Consider the following 22,663-nt stretch of genomic DNA (forward strand, 5'->3'; position numbering starts at 1 on the left):
GCCATCCACTGTGTCCCCATCACATCTGCCTCTCCCTGCCACCCATTACCTCTCCCTGCCACCCTCCACCTCTCCCTGCCACCCACTGCCTTCCCCTGTCAATCACTGCACCTCGTCGCCCTCTGCCTCTTCCTGTCACCCTCTGCCTCTCCCTGCCATCCACTGTGTCCCCATCACCCTCTGCCTTCCCCTGCCACCCTTTGCCCCTCCCTGCCACCCTCCACCTCTCAGTGCCAATCACTGCCTCCCCATGTGACTCACTGCCATGCCCTGCTTCCTTTTGCCTCTTCCTGTCTCCCTCTGCCTCTCCCTGCAACCCCCTGCCTTTCCCTGACACCCACTGCCTTCCCCTGTCACCCTCTGCCTATCCATCACCTTCTTCCTCCTACTGCCACCCCCTGCCTCTCCCTGTCATTCCAGTCTCCCATTGCCACCCTCTGCCTCCCCTTGCCACTCATTGCATCTGGCTAGCACCCACTGCCCCTCCCAGTCACCCACTTCCTCTCCTCACTGGGCCCACCACTCGCAAGTTACGCCACTGAACCAATGCACGTAATAATGTTAATACCAAATGAAATGTCAGCTCTTTACAAATGTGTCTCTAAAGCTGTCCCAGACAGAGAAACAAAATATGCAGAGGCATTGCTCCGTATGCCGCAAACTAGAAGGGAATTACAGTCCCTTTACTATTCCAGTGTAAGTTCGACCAATGCATCTCAAAACAGTGCATGTTTTCCATATCTCCTTGCTGGAGCACTGGTGTAGTCACTGCAGACTGACCCATTCTAAAAGATACACAGATGGTTCTAATTATTTCTCTTGCGGTTCTGTGGAGAAATATGGAAAACATGCCCTGTTAGTGTGTCCCAGGGGGCTGGATTTGAGAAGCACCGAGTTAGACAATAATATCATGTGCCTGATTTCAGCATTATTAGTAAATAACAGTCTCACATAGGTATCGGCCAGCACCTGTGTCACACCTGTAGCGGATAGGTTGAAATATGTTCTGCTCTTACCTTTTTCTCTAACAGATTCACCTCATTGGTCAATTCCTCCACCCTCTGGTGCAAGCGCTGGTTCTCCTCCTGTGCCTGTCCCAGCAGCATCTGATCGTTGTTCAGTCGCATCTGTAATTCCAGCAGCTGCCAGAAAAAAAAATATAGATTACAAGAACAAGGGGTGAGACACGGGCCACGGGGTTTTGCAACAGTGTCCTGTGCACCACCAAAGGTACAAGTACCACACAATATTTCCCTCGCAACTTGCAATAATTTTTATTGACTTTTGCCTTGGCGACTCTGCGGCATTTAGCAATTACAGATGCAGCCACGCTCATTTTTGCATGGTGCATACAGATCGTGGTATAGCTGCACGCACACATCCATAGGCAGTAATGGAGCGATCGCCGGCTGTGAATAGTTGCAGCCTGGCACACCATGCAGCAAGCCGCCATGCAGAATGCCGCATTGCTGCAAAGCTGAACATGGCTACAACTGTATGACTCCCTGTGCCAAGGAAGCCAGGAAGGAAGTACAGTGAGGTGCAATTGCCCCTGTGTGGAGACAGAGTTTTGGAAGTAAACAGACCAGTGCAAGTGCAAGATGGCCGACATGCAGCACAAATCCTCTTAAGCGGTGCCCAATTGTGCAGGGATTTCTGCAGCGCAGGTGTTTGTAGAGGAGGAGATAATTGTACCAGTGGAGCTGGGGCTTTCCTTGCACAGTCTGGAGTTTTTACTTACAATATGTCTTATTTGGTGGCGCAGTACAACAACTAAATTTAATTCTGCAGATTGAGATTATTAATATGAGATGAAGGATATGAAAAGGCTCATACTCCGGGTGTTTATTGCTTATGTGGTTGTGTATGGCTCTTTCCACTCAGAAAAGCTGATGTTAATTGTTTATCATTATATCATTCACTGGGACGCATTTCGCCATTTCCAGATGAACAGCGGAGAAGTCACAGACGCACTTTGCCTAAACTAACACAAAGTTTCAAGCACCCAAGTGTCACATGTAGCTAAGACAGTCCTGATCTTCCCTTCTATAGTAACTGAACCATTAATGAGGCCGGTCCATGCTAGCAGATTCAAATTGTAATGCAATCATCCTGCTTCAATGTAAAACCAACGCGTTTTATGCTGTGCATCGGAGATGAAGGAAACATTCGTAGACAACTATAGAAACCTTGATAGCTGAAAAATACTCTACAGGTCCATCTCGTCTTCTCTATTTTGTGTGCGTGTCGTTATCTTATTATGTTACCTTCCAGCCGTTACCCCTCCAACTCCTATGTGTGTCCCCTTGTTCTGGAAATAAACTCAAAGGAGGAACGTTAGGGGGTCTATTCATGAAGCAGTGAAAAGTGTGGAGAAGTGAGCCTGTGGAGAAGTTGCCCATGGCAACCAATAAGCTGCTCCGTACAATTGTATAGTATGCAAATTGTAAATGTTACTCCACTGCTGATTGGTTGCCATGGCCAACTTCTCCACTGGCTCACTTCTCCACACGTTTCACTGCTTCATGAAAGACTGCGTAGGGAACATAATGTGACCATAGCAGCATAAACGCACCGTCTGGGCTTCCGCAGCGCCGCTCTATGCATCACCTTGGCTTGGAAGGGGTTAATGTTTTGTGGTGGGAGGAACGTAGAGAGGGTCCGAGAGGCTGATTGGTTGGATCGTGTATAGGGGATGGCCTGTCATGCATATAGGCTGCTGACCGGGTACTTCCTGCCTCTCTTCCAGCTCTTCTCGTGAGGCCTGCAAGTACTGCTCCCATTTATTGTATTCCTATACCCTTATTCTCTCTCATACTTCTAAATATCCCTTTGTACTTATTTCACTCGCTCTCCTCTGTTCCTTGCCCTTCTCTATCCCCTCTACTCTTTTCCTATATTTCCCCTTCCTATCCTTTGTGCTCCCCTGTGCATCCTGAACCTCTCTATGGCCGCCAGAATCCGCCCCAGCCGCACCGCTGGCCTCCCCGCCCGGCTCCTGGACGCCTCTGATGTCCAGCCGGCACGGGGAGTGCCTGCTGCGGCTGCCAGTGAGGATCGGGCCGCGCGCGGCCGGGCTCAGCCGCCCGCTCGTGCTCCCCCGCGAGTGCGCTCTCCGTCCCCGCTGCTAGCCGCGGCGGGGGATGGATCGCAGGGGGATAGTGGGCGCACGCGGCGGCTTGCCAGGGATGGTGCTCTGCCGTCCCTGAGCCCGTCGCTAGGCGCTACCCGCGGCAGCTCTGATCACGTGGGGCCGGGACGGATCTCCCGGCCCGCGGATCGGCGGCTTGCGGCCACCAGGGGGGGGCAGCACCCAGCCACATGTGGGCTCCACTACTGGGGTTACTGGGCGGGCGGGGGGTCGCGGCTGCCAGACACATGCAGTCTAGGCAGCGCGCGCGTGCTGATTTTCATCCTGCCAGTTGGGGGCCCAGATGAGGCCTGACCCATCTGGCCGGCTCTCCCCCTCGGCCAGTCAGGTCCGGCCTGCGCCCCCCCCCCGCCTGACAGAGCAGGGCGTCGCCCCCGCTCTGTCCGCCCGCGGCGGGGTGGCCCTTCTGGCCTCTCCTGCCGTGGATGGCCCCGTAGCGCCTGCCCCTCCTGGATTGACTCGGATGGCGACTGGCGCTGCTGCCACCGCCCGTGGCCGAGCGGCTCCACCCCATCAGGGGGCGGCGGGCGCCGGCGGAGGGCGACCGTTCTTCCCCTCCCCGCGTCCTGTCGTCGCCTGCCGACGTCACTGCGGACGGCATTCATTCCGACGTCGCGCTGCCTCCTTCCAGTAGTGACGACTCTCCGGTTTCTCGTCCTGCGGCCAATGCTCGGGATAGGAGGAGATCACGGCGCTGGCGGTTTGCGCAAGGTTCCTCGCAGCGGGATGGCTGTACCGTGATGCCCGAAAGTGAGGGATCGTCCAGGTCCTTGCTTCCAACGGGGGGTTTACGAACCTCCCGTGGGGCGCACGACTCGCGTGACGTCTCTGATTTTCCTTTGCCTGCCACTGCGGCTGCACCCTTGGTGGACGCCACCGTTCTGTCCGCCATTTGTGCCGCTGTTGTGTCGGCGGTGGCGTCCTTGTTATCCTCCGTACCCGGGGGACTAGGGCAGCCCGCTGTTTCTTTGGCGGATAGCATTGCGCAATCTCTTACCCCGCTTCTGTCCCCTGGCGCGACGGTTCCCACACCTGCCTCGCTCCCGGCGGCTGCGGGTCCTGTGGGGGAGCTGGGGAACGATGTCTCTTTTGTCTCCCCAGCCACGGAAGTCGTTTTCGGAATGGAGTCTGCCGAATTGGGTGCGATGTATGTTGATCTTTGCTGCTTGTTACCTGGAGACGCGCCCGGACGAACACATGAACGTTGTGCGGTATCAATTCCTCATACACGTGCTGTACCATAAGTACAAAGGGTCGGCCTGGCGTCGTTATGATGAGGATTTTCGGCGCAAACAACACGGGCGGCAGATCTACAACTTCGGTAAGAAAGATGTGGAATTGTTCTCGGAACTGACCCAGGGTTCGGCCGGCACTCAGGAAGTCGGCACGGCGAAGCGTTGGGCAAACCGACCTGCCTCTCATTTGGCCGGCTTTCGCGGCGGTTCAGGGCGCGCGGGGCATGGCAAATGCTTCGCTTTTAATAATGCCCAATGTGACTTAGGCGGCCGGTGTCGTTTCCGTCACTCCTGTATCAGATGTGGCGGGGGTCACGGGATTACGGACTGTCCCAGTCCAGCGACCGGAGGGGCTTCCGGACCACAGACCCGACAGAGTCGTGCTCTCGCGGCCTCTGGCGTTGGCCACAGCTCCCACCCCAAGGGGGCTCTGGCCCTCTTTGCACACTTCAGGGTTCCGGTGGCACCTGAAAAGACGGAGGGGCCCTCCGCCTCCTTGGTTTACCTCGGCATTCAGATCGATACCGTCGGCGGTCTGTGTAGGCTCCCTGCGGACAAGGTGTTGCGCTTACACGACGGCATCCTATATGCGCTGGCTGCGGGCAAGCTCACTCTCAAACAGGCTCAATCCTTATTGGGCCTGTTTAACTTTGCTTGCAAGGTGATCCCCATGGGCAGGGTTTTCTGTAGAAAATTGGAACGGGCCACCGTGGGGGATTGATGCCCGCATCATTTTCTTAGGTTGTCCCTCGAAATCCGAAGTGATTTGCGTATTTGGGACGACTTTCTTGTTCGTTTCAACGGCATCTGTATTTGGCAGGAGGCAGCCGTGTCTAGCCCATCCCTAGAGCTTTTCATGGACGCCTCTGGCGCTTACGGGTTCGGAGCTTATTTTGCGGGCCGTTGGTGCGCGTGTCCTTGGCCTCGGGCCTGGCTTAGCAAGGGCCTCACGACGAACATGCTGTTGCTGGAAATGTTTCCCATTCTGGTCGCTCTGGAATTGTGGTGCGTTGCCCTGCGTAACAAACATGTTATCTTCTGGTGCGACAATTTGGGCGTGGTTTTTGCCATAAACCGCCAAAAATCCACGTCCTTGCCGGTCCTGCGGGTCCTTGCGCAGATAGTCTTGCTATGTTTGGTGAACAACATTACATTGCGAGCCAAGCATGTCCCCGGCGTGCGTAACGAAATTGCTGATGCCCTGTCTCGCGGCGATTGGCAGCGGTTTAGGCGCTTGGCTCCTGCAGCGCTAATCCAAGGGGAATCCTGTCCTGCTTATGTGTGGCAGGTCATCCACCCGGATTGGAGGAGTTAGCCCACAGGTCGTTGGCCCCTGCCACTTTTACGGCCTATCGGGCCGCCTGGGAGCGGTGGAGTCGCTTCCTCCTGGAGAGAGGCCGGAGTGGTAAGACCTCTCACGATTTACTCTTAGATTCTATCTGGATGTTGTACTCTGACGGGATTTCGCGGGCGTCTGTTAGCAGGATTCTGGCGGGTATATCATACTTTCTGCAGCTTCGGGGGGAAGCGGATTTTACAAGGTCCTTTTTCCTCCGGCGGGTGTTGAAAGGTTGGGCTCGGGCGGTCCCGCCTCTCCCGGATACTCGCCTGCCGATCACGGGTGCTTTGCTGAGGCGGATTTTGGGATCCCTTAGGAATATTTGCTCCTCGGGATACGAAGTTCGCCTCTTCATGGCGGCCTTTACGATGGCCTTCCACGGTGCATTCAGGGTGGGTGAGCTGGTGTCCGTCTCTCGGACTTCTGCCTCGCCCATGCTGGCAGCCCACGTCGTCGTACGCCCCAACGGTTTGTGGTGCAGGATTCAGCGCTCCAAGACTGACGTAGCCGGCAGGGGGCAGTGGGTTCGAATGGGTCGGGCTCGTGCGCGGGGCATTTGTCCAGTTGCCGCGGCCCAGGCTTATTCGTCCCTTCGGCCTCCAACGCCTCCCTCCCCGTTGACCAGATATCAATTCCGGTCGGTTTTGGGACGTTGTCTTTTGTACCTGGGTCTCTCTCCGGCCGACTATGGGACTCACTCTTTCCGCATCGGCGCTGCTTCAGCAGCCGCTGCGGCGGGTTGGTCCGAAGTCGAAGTCCGGGCACTGGGTAGGTGGAGGTCTGGTGCAGTCAGACGCTATATCAGACCTTTTCCTCCCAGTGCGCCCATTTGAGGACTAGCCGCTCGTCGCAATTGCACTTTGCGATTGCGGGGGCCTTGAGGAATTTTTGTTTTATCGTTGGTTTTACCTACGGCTTTTGCCGGCTAACGAAGTTTTGTTTTTGCCTCAAGTCAAATTGGGTGGCCCAAGCCCCCCCTTAGGGACGCAGTTAGGTTGCCCATTTAAGAAGGCTATCTTTTATTTAATTTATTAACCTTCGTCACACCCTTCTTTTACAGGACGGCGGTTAGATCCGCACTTTATATGGTTTGTCGGCCATTCATACATCTATTGGCTGTCCGTGTCGGCTCTGGCCTGCGACACAACCCGGTTTCCGGAGCTGCAGGCTGTGCGCTGGTTCGGGCGTAGAGGCCTCCGCTGGGACGGCCTGCGGGACTGGCTTCGGGCGGCAGTTGGCCGATTTGGGTATCCACTGTTTTTGGTCTTGCATCTGGGTGGCAACGATCTGGTGCGCCGCACGGGGCTTGACATTCGCCTCGAGATCAGCCGTCAGCTGTTGGAACTTATGGCTGACTGGCCGTTTTGCCTGATCCTCTGGTCAGACATCATCCCTCGGCGGTCTTGGCGTGGAGCCTTTAACCCCGGGGCGATTGACCTAGTTCGGAGGCGGGTCAATTCGGTTGTCGGTCGTGCTGTCCTCCAGCATGGCGGGCTGGTCGTGCCGCACGGTGGTATCTCCTTCCGGGATCCGTCACTGTACTGGTCTGACGAGGGGTGCATTTGTCACCAGCTGGCATGCTGATCTTCTTGGAAGACATTATTCACGTTCTTCGGTCCCCTTAGGTAGTTTTTCTCTTTCGGTCTCTTTAGTTAGTTTTGTTCTGCTTTTTAGGTCCCTTTAGTTAGTTTTTCTGCTTTTTGGGTTCTTTTTGAGTTCGGTGGCGGTGGCAGGTTGGTAACCTGACAGTTGGCCGGTTTCTGAACGGTTACTTAATTTTAATTATGAGTTCAAGGTTAGAAGTTTGGGTGTACTTTTAGGTAAATTTCATAGTTTTGAATTAGTTTACGGGCATCACTTTACCAAGTGGGGTCCATATAATTGGTATAAACATATGTGGATGGCGGGGCCGGTGGCCCAATTTTTTACCCCGTAGGGGCGGAGCGTACCTCTGTCCCTACAACTGTTGGTGGGCAGGGGTAGTGGCAGAAGGTCGACCCCTGTCCTTGGATTTTTTGATTTTCAATGTCCGGGATGGAGGCAGGAGGCTCCCTCACACATATGTTTTTGTCGCTAGCTTTTTCTGTATTATGATGTTGATCACCCATGTTACGTTTATCATGTTTAACCGTTCTTCTCCCCGCCACCTTAGTTAGAGAGGGAAGTCTGCATTTTAGTGTTAGTATTTAATAGGCCTTCCTCTCAGTCAGAAAATAAAAGCTGACCCCTTTCACGCCAATTACAGTTGTTGTGTCTTTATTTTATAAGATAAGTGTGCTTGAGTGGCGCATGGATGCATCTGACGTGTGAGGTTTATAGACCCCTAGGAGTGAAAGAGGAACAGGTGGATTTCTGCCCAATAGAAGTACTGTCCCCTCGCAGAGAGTAACACTTGAGAGACGTAAATGTTATAGAATCGGAGAAACGCGTGGACCATATATGGTAAAAACATGACTGCACTCAGCAAAGTGACGTATTCTATCAAATGTTCCTATTCAGTACATAAAGCAGAATGTTGTAGGTGGTCATTTGCCTTTTATTTCACACAGAATAATAACTGTAATTAAAAAAAGAGCAGGGCTCTCTCAGGGTACTAATTTCACAGTCTGCAAATCTGCTCTTTGATGAGTCAGTGGAAATAAACAAAGATTCCTGTGATTTGTCAGCCGGGTGCAGATGGGGTGTAGCTGTGTTTGGGAGACAGGTTCCAGCCACAGTGGTCAGGGGTCTTTGCAGAGCCTCACATGCCCAGGAGATAAGATGGGCCTCTCTCACAATACGCTTTGTACAAACAGATATACAACTTTTATCCTGTGTAAACATTTTAGCTGAGGGATACAGAGATAACGAGACAGCAATTACAGAGACGCAGATTGTCCCAGATAATAAGGGACCTGTTTTTCTTTACTCATTTGTAACCTGAGAAATAGGTTATGTGCAAAACACATTCAGGGGATGTATAAAAGTGCTTTTACATTTCATAAATGCCCCATCTTCTGCTTAATCATTCATATCTTGCTGAACCAACATGCAGTATGTGGCACATTCACCTCATCATGTATCACGCTCCCATCACCCTTTAGATTGTAAGCTCGAGACCAGGGCCCTCCTACCTCAGTCTGTGTTAACGCCCAGAGCTCTATCCCCTTTAGCGTTTGCTAGAAGGGTTATGGGCTATGGTGGTCATTCCGAGTTGTTCGCTCGCTAGATGCTTTTAGCAGCATTGCAAATGCTAGGCCGCCGCCCTCTGGGAGCAGTAGCGGATCTTGCAACGGGCAAGCAGGACTTTTGCCCGGGGCGCCGCCTTCCGGAGGGCATCGGCGCCATCCGGAGGGCGCCGCACCATGGCAAGATCCGCCACTGTGCCCCCCGCTGTGCCCCCCCGCTGGTCCCCCGCTGTGAAGGGACCCAGACGCTACGCATCTAGTTTCCCTTCGTGGAGAGGACCTTTGCTGTGCGGTGCGCGATGATGTCATCGCGCACCGCACAGCATTGTGGCACAGATGCTAGGGGTCATAATTGACCTCTAGTGTCTATGCATCAGAGGAGAGGAGTGGCGCCGGCGGAGGTCTGGAATCAGGAGCGGGGATGTAAGAGTATACTTTTTTTTTTTTCAGCGGCGCTACAAATGGGGGTGTAACTGACCACGCCCCCGTATTAAGCCACGCCCCTGATGGTTTTTTTGTGTTTTTTTTGCCCAGGGCGCCACTAGTGCAAGAACCAGCCCTGTCTGGGAGTGTATCTTAGCTTAGCAGAATAGCGAACGAAAGATTGCAGAACTGCTAATAAGTAATTCCCTGCAGTTTCTGAGTAGCTCCAGACCTACTCCTAGATTGCGATCACCTCAGTCCGTTTAGTTCCTGGTTTGACGTCACAAACACGCCCTGCGTTCGGCCAGCCACTCCCCCGTTTCTCCAGCCACTCCTGCGTTTTTACCAGGCACGCCTCCGTTTTTTAGCACACTCCCGGAAAACTCTCAGTTACCTCCCAGAAACACCCACTTCCTGTCAATCACACTACGATCACTGGAGCGATGAAAAAAAGTCGCTCGAGCTTGTGCAAATCTCCAAAGTATTGTGTTCAATTACTGAACGCATACGCGCTGCGTACCGTGCGCATGCGCATTTTCCACCTAATCGCTCCGTGCCAAAAACGGCAACGAGCGAACAACTCGGAATGACCACCTATGTTCTGTATTTAGCAAACTACAGTAAGCTAAAATTGTGACTACAGATGTCGGCAATAGGACCCAGCAAACGCCTTGCAGGCTGTCCCGGGATCCCGCAGGGTGAAAGTGCAATGCACACACACAGACGTACACCGTGCATGCCAGCAACACAGCGGAGGACGGGCGCTAGGGAGATGCTGGGCTTCAAAAAGGGGGGAAGCTGCAAGTGAAAGCAATGAAAACAGATAATTGACAAGTGCCGCCAACAGCGCCCCCTACCCTGCAGTGCTATATGCGGTGGCACGCTCCACACACACCTAGTTACAGCACTGCTGGCCCCGCATCCCGTGGCACCCCTGTGAGTGCCCTGTGGAACCCCAGGGTGCCTCAGCACCTAGTTTGGAAATCACTGATGTACTGGCTGGTAATGCCGCCTCCCGCTCTCTGGACATTACACAGCGCTCTACATTTTGGGGACTTGGGCCCCAGTGGTCCTTGCAAACATTACTGCACCTATTGCTACTTATATGCAACCAAGTCTGTGCAGGATTCTTTGCAGAATTATGGCAGTGACTAGTGAACAACATATATGCGGTGCATAGGCAAAAGCAGGGGGGGGGGGGGTTTCTGGTTGCCCGGAACCCCCCTCCTCCCCTTCTCTTGGCAATTGGCTCAAATTTTGACAATAGCAATGGTATATAATACGATTACTAGAGCTGCTGCCACATCATGCAAGTTAAAAGACAGAGCAGAGCTGCTACACATGCCCAGTGGTAGCAGCTTCTACTACCAAGTTTGCTGTGTGTGGATCTGAGCACTCAATCAGTGCACTGGACCAAAGAGTAGCTACCAGGAAGAAGAGACAGGAGCCTTATCATGAGGCGGGAGAATGTGTGCTTAGAAAGTGTAGTACTGGTTCCATTGTGTTGGCGTATTTATTTATTATAGTATGTTTAACCTTTTTCATGACCACTTATCTTATTTATATTATTTAAATGTTTGATACAGTCTATACTATAGACCATCTATAGTGCAGAGTGGTAGAGTGGTAGACTGTGGATTACATTTGGAACCCCCCCCCTCTAGAATCCTGCATTTGCCACTTGGTCTCCTGGGATAATTTACAAGGAAAGTTAAGCCCAGAATAAAACCTATGCTAATGGTTAATGTTAGATGTGACGTTATTTGCAGCTAGTGACCTGTCCCGTTGGAAATTAGGAACGTCAGGTTCTCCAATAAACCCGCAAGCTAGATAATACGATCTGCTGGTAGCTGTACGCCGTCAGACCTTCTAAATACATTTACACCGAGAACCAAGGACGTGGGATAGTGAAAGAGTTCCCCTTCCCTCTCCATCTATTTCCCTGTCTCCTCCCTCCATTGTCTCCATCTATTGAGCTGCAGAAGAGCGTACAATACAATTGCACACTTTAACTCCTATTATAAAGGGCTAGCGCTGCCTCAGTGTGACATAAGCGAGGCTTACATAACAGCAGCTCAGGGAACAGAAGCCTCCTCTAAAATTAGCAGCACAACTGTCACTCTTCAGGGAGGGATAAGCCGTGCTCCTCATACACCGGCGTATAGAACTATTACACGTTGCAGGAGAGGTGAACTGTGCAATAGAGCTTATGGAGAGCTGATCGTACAACATACAGTATAGGGACAAATGCAGCTACATTCAACTGACCAGGGGGGTAATTCAAACCTGATCGTAGCAGCAAATTTGTTAGCAGCTGGGCAATACCATGTGCAGTGCAGGTGGGGCAGATGTAACATGTGCAGAGAGAGTTAGATTTGGGTGGGGTGTGTTCAAACTGAAATCTAAATTGCAGTGTAAAAATAAAGCAGGCAGTATTTACCCTGCATAGAAACAATATAACCCACCCAAATCTAACTCTCTCTGCACATGTTACATCTGCCCCACCAGCAGTGCACATGGTTTTGCCCAACTGCTAACAAATTTGCTGCTGCGATCAACTCTGAATTACCCCCCAAGAGCGGGCAGACCGGGGAGGACGCCATATACAATGGTCATCATCTGACCACATTTACCAACATGTTCTGTATTATTATCACTGGGATGTCGACATGGATAGCAATGTCGGCCCCAACTTTCTCAGGATCAGACCGTGCATGGGGGGGGGGGGGGATTAGGTTTAGGCTGCGGGGAGTAGATTAGGGTTGGGCACCACCAGGGCGGGATTGGGTTAGGGGAGGGTTAGGCTACGGGTAGGGAAGGTTAGGGGGCTGGGAGATTGGGGATAGCATACTTATCTAGTAGGTGTCGGGATCCTGAGCATTGGGATGCTGCTGTCGGTATTCTGACCGTCGGCATCCCAAGTGCCGGGACCCCGCTCCCATCTCTTAGAGGGCATTACTACTGGCATGTTACATTGTACTTCCTACATATAAAATTATGGGGGCGATGTATTAAACATTCGAGATATATACAGAGGCAGATGTGCTAAGTCTTGGAGAGAGATAAAGGGCTGTATTCAATTACTGTCGGAAGCTGCCGTCTTGTCGGAAAGACGGCAGCTTCCAACAGATTTTGGTCGGAAGGGGTTCCGACCTAGTAAAAATGTGCATTTTTTTTCCGACAAGTTGGGAATTGTCGGAATACACGTGGATCGGCGGAATAGCTGCCGATCCACGTGCTTCGTCAGAAATGGGGGCAAATCCGCCAGGTTTTGGCACCCTTCCTGATAAACTCAATCCAACTTGACAACAAGTCGAATTGAGGTGAGGAGACGGGGAGCGGTGCGGCGTGCTACGGGGATGAGAGGTACCTTGACGGCTGTCCCCCCGGCCAGGCACCTCTCTCCCTGCAGCGTCTTCCCCCGCCATCACAGACATGTCCCCCCGCCACCAGCTCCCCCCACCAGCCGCCGATTTCTGCTCCCGCCGCCGGCCGCCTGACAGCAGTGGCAGGACAGGACACCGGGAACGGCCAAATCCGACAGTGGAATTTGGCCATTCATTGAATAGCCCTTGTCGGATCCATTCTGACAAATGCATGTCGGAATGGATCTGACACTTATTGAATATACCCCAAAGTGGAGGGAGGTAAAGTACCAGCCAACCAGCAACTAACTGTCATTTTGTAAACAGCCTGTAACATGGCAGTCAGGAGCTGATTGGCTGGCACTTCATCTCCATCCACTTTATATCTCTCCAAGGCTAAGTACATAGACCACTAAGGAATCTGGCCGGTATAATCACCCGATGCTAGCAGAGTCTCTCGGGATCTGGCGGCTCACTCGCGTCAGACATCTGGCGCTGCGCGGCGTATTGAGGCTAGATGAGGACACAGCTGCGTACACTCTGCAATGCAGGACGCGGTGTCTAGTGCACATACTTACACTGTGGTTATACACCGTCTCTGTCTCATTCTGCAGACGCTTTACTTCCACTTCGCTGGCGTCCTGGATCTTCTGCACAATCTCCATGAGAGCGGGTCCTCCCCGGCTTACAGTCCGCAGTTTGTCCTCCAGCTGGAGTACGAAGGCCTCCGCCCGCACAACTTGCTCTCTCAGGTCCTGTGACTCCTGGCAACGCAGTAACACAAGGGTCAGTCGTGATCTATGAGCTAAGAACATTCTGGTCTCACATTAACATGCTTCCACAGTAAGGATCATCAATACTCTATTTATTATTATTATCCTTTATTTATATGGCGCCACAAGGGTTCCGCAGCGCCCAATTACAGAGTACATATGCACATAATCAAACAGGAAAACAGTGACTTACAGTTGAAGTCTAAGGGGTATATTCAATAAGAGTCGGGTCCATTCCGACATGCAGTTGTCGGAATGGACCCGACAACCCCTATTCAAAGAAAGGCCAAATCCTGGTGTCTTGTTCTGTCGCTGCTGTCAGCGACTGCCGGGTGCGCTGACAGCAGCGGCGTTGGGAGCTGTCAGCGGCGCTGGGAAGGGTGGGGGGGGGAGAGAGCTGTCAGCGGCTGCCGTGTCTGCGGCAGTGGGGGCAGCAGCGGGAAAGCAGTGGAGGAGGGGAGACGGAAAGGAGGAGACAGGGTGAGCAGCGGCTGCATCAGCGGAGGCTCACGGCGGCGGCCGCCCGGCTCCAGCAAGCGGGACCTCGCTTGCTGGAGCCGGGTGGACGCTGCCGCTGGGTTCCTGCTCTCCCCACTGCTTCCCTCCGTCTCCTGCTCTCAGCTACCTTACATCTCAATCCGACTTTTTTTAAAGTCGGTTTGAGATTGTCGGAAACGGGGCTAAAACCTGTCGAGTTTGGCCCCGCTTCCGACAATGCAGGCGTGCATTCCGACAAGTCGGGTTTCCCGACTTGTCGGAATAAACGGGGCCCTAATGAATAGGCCGGAACCCCTTCCGACCAAAAACTGTCGGAGGCTGCTGTCTTTCCGACAAGGCGGCAGCTTCCGACAGTTATTGAATATACTCCAATATAGGACAAGTACAGGGTAACTAAGCATAACTACACCAGTAGACGAGATAGAGATAAGTATCAAGGTGGCAGAAGACTGCAGGATTTGGTGCAGTTGAAGATTATTAAAGTAAGAGAAAGGATAAGCACATGAGGGAAGAGGGCCCTGCTCGTGAGAGCTTACATTCTAAAGGGGAGGGGCAGACAGACAGGGGTGAGACAGATGGGATTAGACCGAGCATAAACCTGAGACTCAGGGCCCGATTCAGACCTGAACGCTGTTGTGTAAATTCGCGCAGGCGCAATGCCAAACAGCGACAGAATGGTGCAAAAATTTTGATCGCTAGGCGTATGCAAGGTGACTGACAGGAAGCGGACGTTTGTGGGTGGCAACTGACCGTTTTCTGGGAGTGTCAGGAGAAACGCAGGCGTGTCCAAGCGTTTTCAGAGCGGGTGTGTGACGTCAGCTCCGGCCCTGATCAGCCTGTGTGTATCGCGCTGGAGGAGTAAGTCCTGGGCTGCGCACACACTGGAAAAATCATTTGATGGTGAGTGAGTTGCGAACGGATTTGCAGCTGTCTGCTGTCTGGCGGAATTTTTTCACGGCGTACACATGCATTTGCACACTTGCACGGGGCGGGTTTTCACTCTCCCTGGGCCGCGGCTATCTGATCGCAAATTTGCAGCACAGCGATCAGACCTGAATTCGGCTCTTAAGTGCGGTTGATAATAAACGATTTTCTATGGTGATGTGCATGTTAGCAAATATCGCCAAGTGGGGTAAGTACCGTTAGATTCTCCAACATGTCACTTAAGAGAGATATTGTTACTTGGTCATTTGGGCACCCAGCCACCCAGAGAGGTTACGCTAGTGGCACTAACTCTGCTAACGGCAGGCTACAACATGCCCAAAATAGGGTCACTTTTGCCCAAAAAGAGACTTGTGGGTTACCTGTATTGGAAATGATGTGTGTGTAGGTGAAGATATTGCAGAGTTGTATAGGCACACACCAGCAGATTACTCACACTTTGAGCAGCCCAGTTACTTAACCAGTGGTGTTGGTTTATTGAAGTATAACAGCCGTACTCACTGTTGTATACACACTGGTGATGGATCAAAGCTTTGAGCAAAGTGAGGTGAGTGTATACTGTAAATGGGTAGTGGTGCAGCCAGGGTTGCTGGAACAGCTTTATATATCATGCAGGTAATCTCTGGAGCTAAGCGGGAGACTTGCGTCACTTCTCACACAGTACGCAAGACGGATCTGCAAGATGACTGTTTACGAAGATGTTTACGAAGCTTCGGGTTGTAACACCCGGCGCTTCTGATGGTGTTTGTGCCCAAAATTTAAAAGGCAGTGCTTTTATATGCCGTGTCACGCTATTAAAAACATTGCTATTTTAGATTTTGGGCATAAACACCATCAGAAGCGTCGGGTTTTAGAACCCGACGCTTCATAAATAAACTCACTAAACTCCAATTCACTCTCAAGGCTCAATGCAGCAAATTAAAAAGCGTTTTAACATTCGCACCAGAGCCGGCCTTAGGCATAGGCAAACTAGGCAAATGCCTAGGGCATTTAGTATGCTTAGGGGCACCAGCAGCTTCTGCTGATTAAAATGATATGCGGCATGCCTATATTCTATGTGTGACTCCGGCTGTATCTGCATATGAAATGCTATGTGTATTCCTGGAAATCACTGTAATGCAGCATTTCGTATGCAGATACAGCCGCAGTTGCACACAGAATATAGGCATGCTGCATATCATTTTAATCAGCAGAAGCTGCTTGTGCACCCTAGCCACATAGTAGCACAAGTAAGTAGCATTTTCATAAACAAAGGCGCCCAACATTAGCTGCCAGCTGACTCATGCCAGGCATCTCCTGCAGAACTAGTGGCGGTGCTAGGGGGCACCAGCCAAAATCTTGCCTAGGGCATCATATTGGTTAGGGCCGGCTCTGATTCGCACCAAAATATATCTTACGCTGCTCAGACATTAATTGCAGCAGCTGTCTATACGCCTTTAGTCTCTCCGTATTGAAGGTCTTAATTATCTCTGAACTCATCTCTTGTCAGAAGATTAAACTCTAAAAAGCCTTTGAATTAGAGCGTTAGCTCGTTCAACCCCCAATGGGAATTAATAGTCTGCTCCTGCAAGTGACATTTGCCGCTTTGTCGCTGTGGAAATTGCAGGTTCCTGTTCTTCTCCCGTATCACACTGAATATAATATGTCACTTATACCAGTGCGGGACAAATGGTGAATTGCGATTGGCTGGGAAGAGATCAGATATTAATCTGCTATAAAAGACTCCTGACAACATGTTCGAGTAAACGCTCACCATCATAACTGCTGCCTCCTGTTTCATATGAAAAATGACAAGCTTTTTTATATAGCACCAACCTATAACGCAGCACTGTACAGACACGGGCCAATATAGAGTTGAACACAGGATGGCCACAATTGTGCCCAATTGTGGAAAATGCTGAAATTTATCTGGGTGCCGTGTGTGCATCAAGGGAGACCCCTAAACCCATGTGCACTACCCACCCTGCACCCATTACAGATATGCCACTGAGTGCACACTTGCACCACCTTTATCCCTGGTGCAATCACCGTGCAAGAGTTCCATTTGTCCTCACACCTGGCTTGCATTGTACTTTGTATCAGCCCTACAATGTTTATTTATAAGCAGGATTCCCTGCACCAGAAAAGCTTAACATCACAGGCACAAACACACATGGGGGCTAATTCAGACCTGTTCGCTCGCTAGGGTTTTTTTGCAGTCCTGCGTACGCATAGTCGCCGCCCATAGGGGAATGTATTTTCGCTTTGCAAGTGTGCGATTGCATGTGTAGCAGAGCTGTACAAACTGCAGTCTCTGCGCAGCCTGTCCGGGACCGGAAATTGACATCAGGAACCCTCCCTGCAAACGCTTGGACACGCCTGCTGGGATGCTGGGGTCCATATTAGTACCATGGGGATGTACCAAAGCTCCCAGTACGGGAGGGAGAGTGCGTAGGCTCCTGCAACACTGCTTGACCAAACTTCAGGTCATAAGAGGCCAAAGTATCGAACTTGTAAAACTTGGCAAACGTGTTCGACCCAGACCAAGTAGCTGCTCGGCAGAGTTGTACCGCCGAGACACCCCGGGCAGCCGCCCAGGAAGAGCCCGCTTTACTAGTAGAGTGGGCCTTAACAGATCTCGGACACAGCAATCCTGCCGTGGAATAAGAATGCTGGATAGTGAACATGATCCAGCGGGAAATCGACTGCTTAAAAGTAGTGATGAGCGGGTTCGGTTTCTCGGAAACCGAACCCCCCCGAACTTCACGCTTTTTACACGGGTCCGAGGCAGACTCGGATCTTCCCGCCTTGCTCGGCTAACCCGAGCGCGCCCGAACGTCATCATCCCGCTGTCGGATTCTCGCGAGGCTCGTATTCTATCGCGAGACTCGGATTCTATATAAGGAGCCGCGCGTCGCCGCCATTTTCACACGTGCATTGAGATTGATAGGGAGAGGACGTGGCTGGCGTTCTCTCCGTTTAGAGTAGACTAGAGAGTAGTAGAGAGTAGAGACACTTGATTTACTAATTTTGGGGAGCATATTAGGAGTACTACTTGCTGATAGTGTGACCAGTGACCACCAGTTTAATTAATCCGTTCTCTGCCTGAAAAAAAACGATACACAGTGTGACACAGTCACATACCATATCTGTGCTCAGCCTCAGTGTGCTGCATCATCTATGTAATACTGTATATCTGACTGTGCTGAGTGCTCACTGCTCACACAGCTTAATTGTGGGGGAGACTGGGGAGCAGTTATAGCAGGAGTACATGTTTTAACAGTGCACACTTTTGCTGCCAGAGTGCCACTGCCAGTGTGACTGACCAGTGACCACTGACCACCAGTATATTGTGATTGTCTGCCTGAAAAAGTTAAACACTCGTCGTGTGGTGTTTTTATTCTATAAACGCATTCTGCTGACAGTGTCCAGCAGGTCCGTCATTATATAATATATATCTGTCCGGCTGCAGTAGTGATATATATATATTTTTTATATCATTATCATCCAGTCCACTTTGTTGGACCCACTTCAGTCAGGCTTCCGTTCCCAACATTCCACAGAGACGGCACTGACTAAAGTGGTTAATGATTTGGTCACTACGAAGTCTAAAGGCCATTACTCACTACTTATTCTTCTAGATCTATCTGCTGCCTTTGACACTGTAGACCACTCTCTTCACATACAAACACTACAATCCCTAGGTCTTAAAGACACAGCCTCTCTTGATTCCTATCCTACTTATCTAATCGCTCCTTCAGTGTTCGCTTCTCTGACTCTACCTCCTCTTCGCTACCTCTTTCAGTTGGAGTACCGCAAGGCTCAGTCTTGGGTCCTCTGCTTTTCTCTATCTATACCTCATCTCTTGGTAAACTAATCAGCTCTTTTGGATTTCAGTATCATTTGTACGCAGATGATACTCAAATCTACCTATCTTCCCCTGACTTGTCCCTATCTGTACTGGACCGTGTCACTGAATGCCTTTCTGCCATCTCATCCTGGATGACATCTCGCCACCTCAAACTTAATATTTCAAAGACAGAGTTAATTATATTTCCACCGGCCAATAGTAGGTACCAACCTGATATCTCTATCACTGTTGAAAACTCGACTATCTACCCTACCCCACAAGCTCGCTGCCTAGGTGTCACACTTGACTCTGATCTGTCCTTTGTTCTCCACATTCAATCTGTCTCAAGATCATGTTACATGCATCTAAAAAACATATCCAAAATACGACCATACCTTACACAAGACACTGGTAAAACTCTAATCCATGCTCTCATTATCTCCCGCATTGATTATTGCAATAGTCTCCTAACTGGTCTTCCCAAAACGAGACTCTCACCACTACAATCCATTCTGAATGCAGCGGTGAGGCTTATCTTCCTCGCTAGACGTTCATCGTCTGCAGATCCACTCTGTCAGTCCCTCCATTGGTTACCGGTATTCTACCGCATTCAATATAAAATACTTTTACTCACACACAAGGCCATTAACCAAACTACACCAACGTACATCACTTCGCTTATCACAAAATATCTCCCAACCCGACCTCTTCGCTCTTCACAAGACCTGCGTCTCTCATCCACACTCATTACTCGCTCCCACTCACGACTGCAGGACTTTCATCGGGCTGCACCCACTCTGTGGAATGCCCTACCACGCACAATAAGACTCTCCTCTAGTCTCCAAACCTTCAAGCGTTCCCTCAAAACTCACCTCTTTAGGCAAGCATATCAAATTCCTGAACCGCCCACATAACTTTCATAAACCTTCCTATCAAATTACATCCACTCTGTACAGTCCACACATATCCTCACATGTCTGTTCATTCTATGCAATAGATAGCACCTTTCCTTGTGTACATATGCCTATTTCCCTATAGATTGTAAGCTTGCGAGCAGGGCCTTCCTACCTCTATGACTGTAATCACCCAGTTTGTTATTGTTATTTCAAATTGTAAAGCGCAACGGAATTTGCTGCGCTATATAAGAAACTGTTAATAAATAAATAAATATTAGCACTGCAGCAGACGCAGTACGGTAGTCCACGGCTGTAGCTACCTCTGTGTCGGCAGTCGCTCGTCCATCCATAATTGTATACCACCTACCCGTGGTGGTTTTTTTTTTTCTATCTTCTTGATACTAGTAGCTTACTTTAGGAGTCTGCAGTGCTGAGCTGACAGTGTCCAGCAGGTCCGTCATTATATAATATATACCTGTCCGGCTGCAGTAGTGATATATATATATATTTTTTTTTATATCATTATCATCCAGTCTATATTAGCAGCAGACGCAGTACGGTAGTCCACGGCTGTAGCTACCTCTGTGTCGGCAGTCTCTGCAGTGCTGAGCTGACAGTGTCCAGCAGGTCCGTCATTATATAATATATACCTGTCCGGCTGCAGTAGTGATATATATATATTTTATATCTCATTATCATCCAGTCTATATTAGCAGCAGACGCAGTACGGTAGTCCACGGCTGTAGCTACCTCTGTGTCGGCAGTCGCTAGTCCATCCATAATTGTATACCACCTACCTGTGGTGTTTTTTTTTTTTCTATCTTCTTGATACTACTAGTAGCTTACTTTAGGAGTCTGCAGTGCTGAGCTGACAGTGTCCAGCAGGTCCGTCATTATGTAATATATACCTGTCCGGCTGCAGTAGTGATATATATATATATTTTTTATATCATTATCATCCAGTCTATATTAGCAGCAGACGCAGTACGGTAGTCCACGGCTGTAGCTACCTCTGTGTCGGCAGTCGCTAGTCCATCCATAATTGTATACCACCTACCTGTGGTGTTTTTTTTTTTTCTATCTTCTTGATACTACTAGTAGCTTACTTTAGGAGTCTGCAGTGCTGAGCTGACAGTGTCCAGCAGGTCCGTCATTATATAATATATACCTGTCCGGCTGCAGTAGTGATATATATATATATTTTTTATATCATTATCATCCAGTCTATATTAGCAGCAGACGCAGTATGGTAGTCCACGGCTGTAGCTACCTCTGTGTCGGCAGTCGCTCGTCCATCCATAATTGTATACCACCTACCCGTGGTGTTTTTTTTTTTCTTCTATCTTCTTGATACTAGTAGCTTACTTTAGGAGTCTGCAGTGCTGAGCTGACAGTGTCCAGCAGGTCCGTCATTATATAATATATACCTGTCCGGCTGCAGTAGTGATATATATATATTTTTTTTATATCATTATCATCCAGTCTATATTAGCAGTAGACGCAGTACGGTAGTCCACGGCTGTAGCTACCTCTGTGTCGGCAGTCGCTAGTCCATCCATAATTGTATACCACCTACCTGTGGTGTATTTTTTTTCTATCTTCTTGATACTAGTAGCTTACTTTAGGAGTCTGCAGTGCTGAGCTGACAGTGTCCAGCAGGTCCGTCATTATATAATATATACCTGTCCGGCTGCAGTAGTGATATATATATATTTTATATCTCATTATCATCCAGTCTATATTAGCAGCAGACGCAGTACGGTAGTCCACGGCTGTAGCTACCTCTGTGTCGGCAGTCGCTAGTCCATCCATAATTGTATACCACCTACCTGTGGTGGTTTTTTTTTTCTATCTTCTTGATACTACTACTAGCTTACTTTAGGAGTCTGCAGTGCTGAGCTGACAGTGTCCAGCAGGTCCGTCATTATATAATATATACCTGTCCGGCTGCAGTAGTGATATATATATATATTTTTTATATCATTATCATCCAGTCTATATTAGCAGCAGACGCAGTACGGTAGTCCACGGCTGTAGCTACCTCTGTGTCGGCAGTCGCTAGTCCATCCATAATTGTATACCACCTACCTGTGGTGTTTTTTGTTTTTTTCTATCTTCTTGATACTAGTAGCTTACTTTAGGAGTCTGCAGTGCTGAGCTGACAGTGTCCAGCAGGTCCGTCATTATATAATATATACCTGTCCGGCTGCAGTAGTGATATATATATATTTTATATCTCATTATCATCCAGTCTATATTAGCAGCAGACGCAGTACGGTAGTCCACGGCTGTAGCTACCTCTGTGTCGGCAGTCGCTCGTCCATCCATAATTGTATACCACCTACCCGTGGTGTTTTTGTTTTTTTTCTATCTTCTTGATACTAGTAGCTTACTTTAGGAGTCTGCAGTGCTGAGCTGACAGTGTCCAGCAGGTCCGTCATTATATAATATATACCTGTCCGGCTGCAGTAGTGATATATATATATTTTATATCTCATTATCATCCAGTCTATATTAGCAGCAGACGCAGTACGGTAGTCCACGGCTGTAGCTACCTCTGTGTCGGCAGTCGCTCGTCAATCCATAAGTATACTAGTATCCATCCATCTCCATTGTTTACCTGAGGTGCCTTTTAGTTGTGCCTATTAAAATATGGAGAACAAAAATGTTGAGGTTCCAAAAATAGGGAAAGATCAAGATCGACTTCCACCTCGTGCTGAAGCTGCTGCCACTAGTCATGGCCGAGACGATGAAATGCCAGCAACGTCGTCTGCCAAGGCCGATGCCCAATGTCATAGTACAGAGCATGTAAAATCCAAAACACCAAATATCAGTAAAAAAAGGACTCAAAAATCTAAAATAAAATTGTCGGAGGAGAAGCGTAAACTTGCCAATATGCCATTTACCACACGGAGTGGCAAGGAACGGCTGAGGCCCTGGCCTATGTTCATGGCTAGTGGTTCAGCTTCACATTAGGATGGAAGCACTCAGCCTCTCGCTAGAAAAATGAAAAGACTCAAGCTGGCAAAAGCACAGCAAAGAACT

General features: G+C 50.0%; 1 protein-coding gene across 3 annotated transcripts in view; it reads right to left on the reverse strand.

Annotated features, from left to right (window-relative positions):
- Nucleotides 1–22,663, reverse strand: part of LMNTD1 (lamin tail domain containing 1) — a 268,559-nt gene that overhangs the window by 133,203 nt on the left and 112,693 nt on the right. For all 3 annotated transcript variants that reach the window (XM_063929096.1, XM_063929095.1, XM_063929094.1), the window contains exons 6-7: nucleotides 13,259–13,444; nucleotides 1,017–1,142 (exon numbers count right to left, since the gene is read on the reverse strand). In XM_063929096.1, the coding sequence (XP_063785166.1) occupies nucleotides 1,017–1,142; nucleotides 13,259–13,444 (312 nt within the window). The remainder of the gene's footprint in view (nucleotides 1–1,016; nucleotides 1,143–13,258; nucleotides 13,445–22,663) is intronic.

The sequence above is a fragment of the Pseudophryne corroboree genome, chromosome 6 (assembly GCF_028390025.1).
Source record: "Pseudophryne corroboree isolate aPseCor3 chromosome 6, aPseCor3.hap2, whole genome shotgun sequence".
NCBI classification, from domain to species: Eukaryota; Metazoa; Chordata; class Amphibia; order Anura; family Myobatrachidae; genus Pseudophryne; species Pseudophryne corroboree.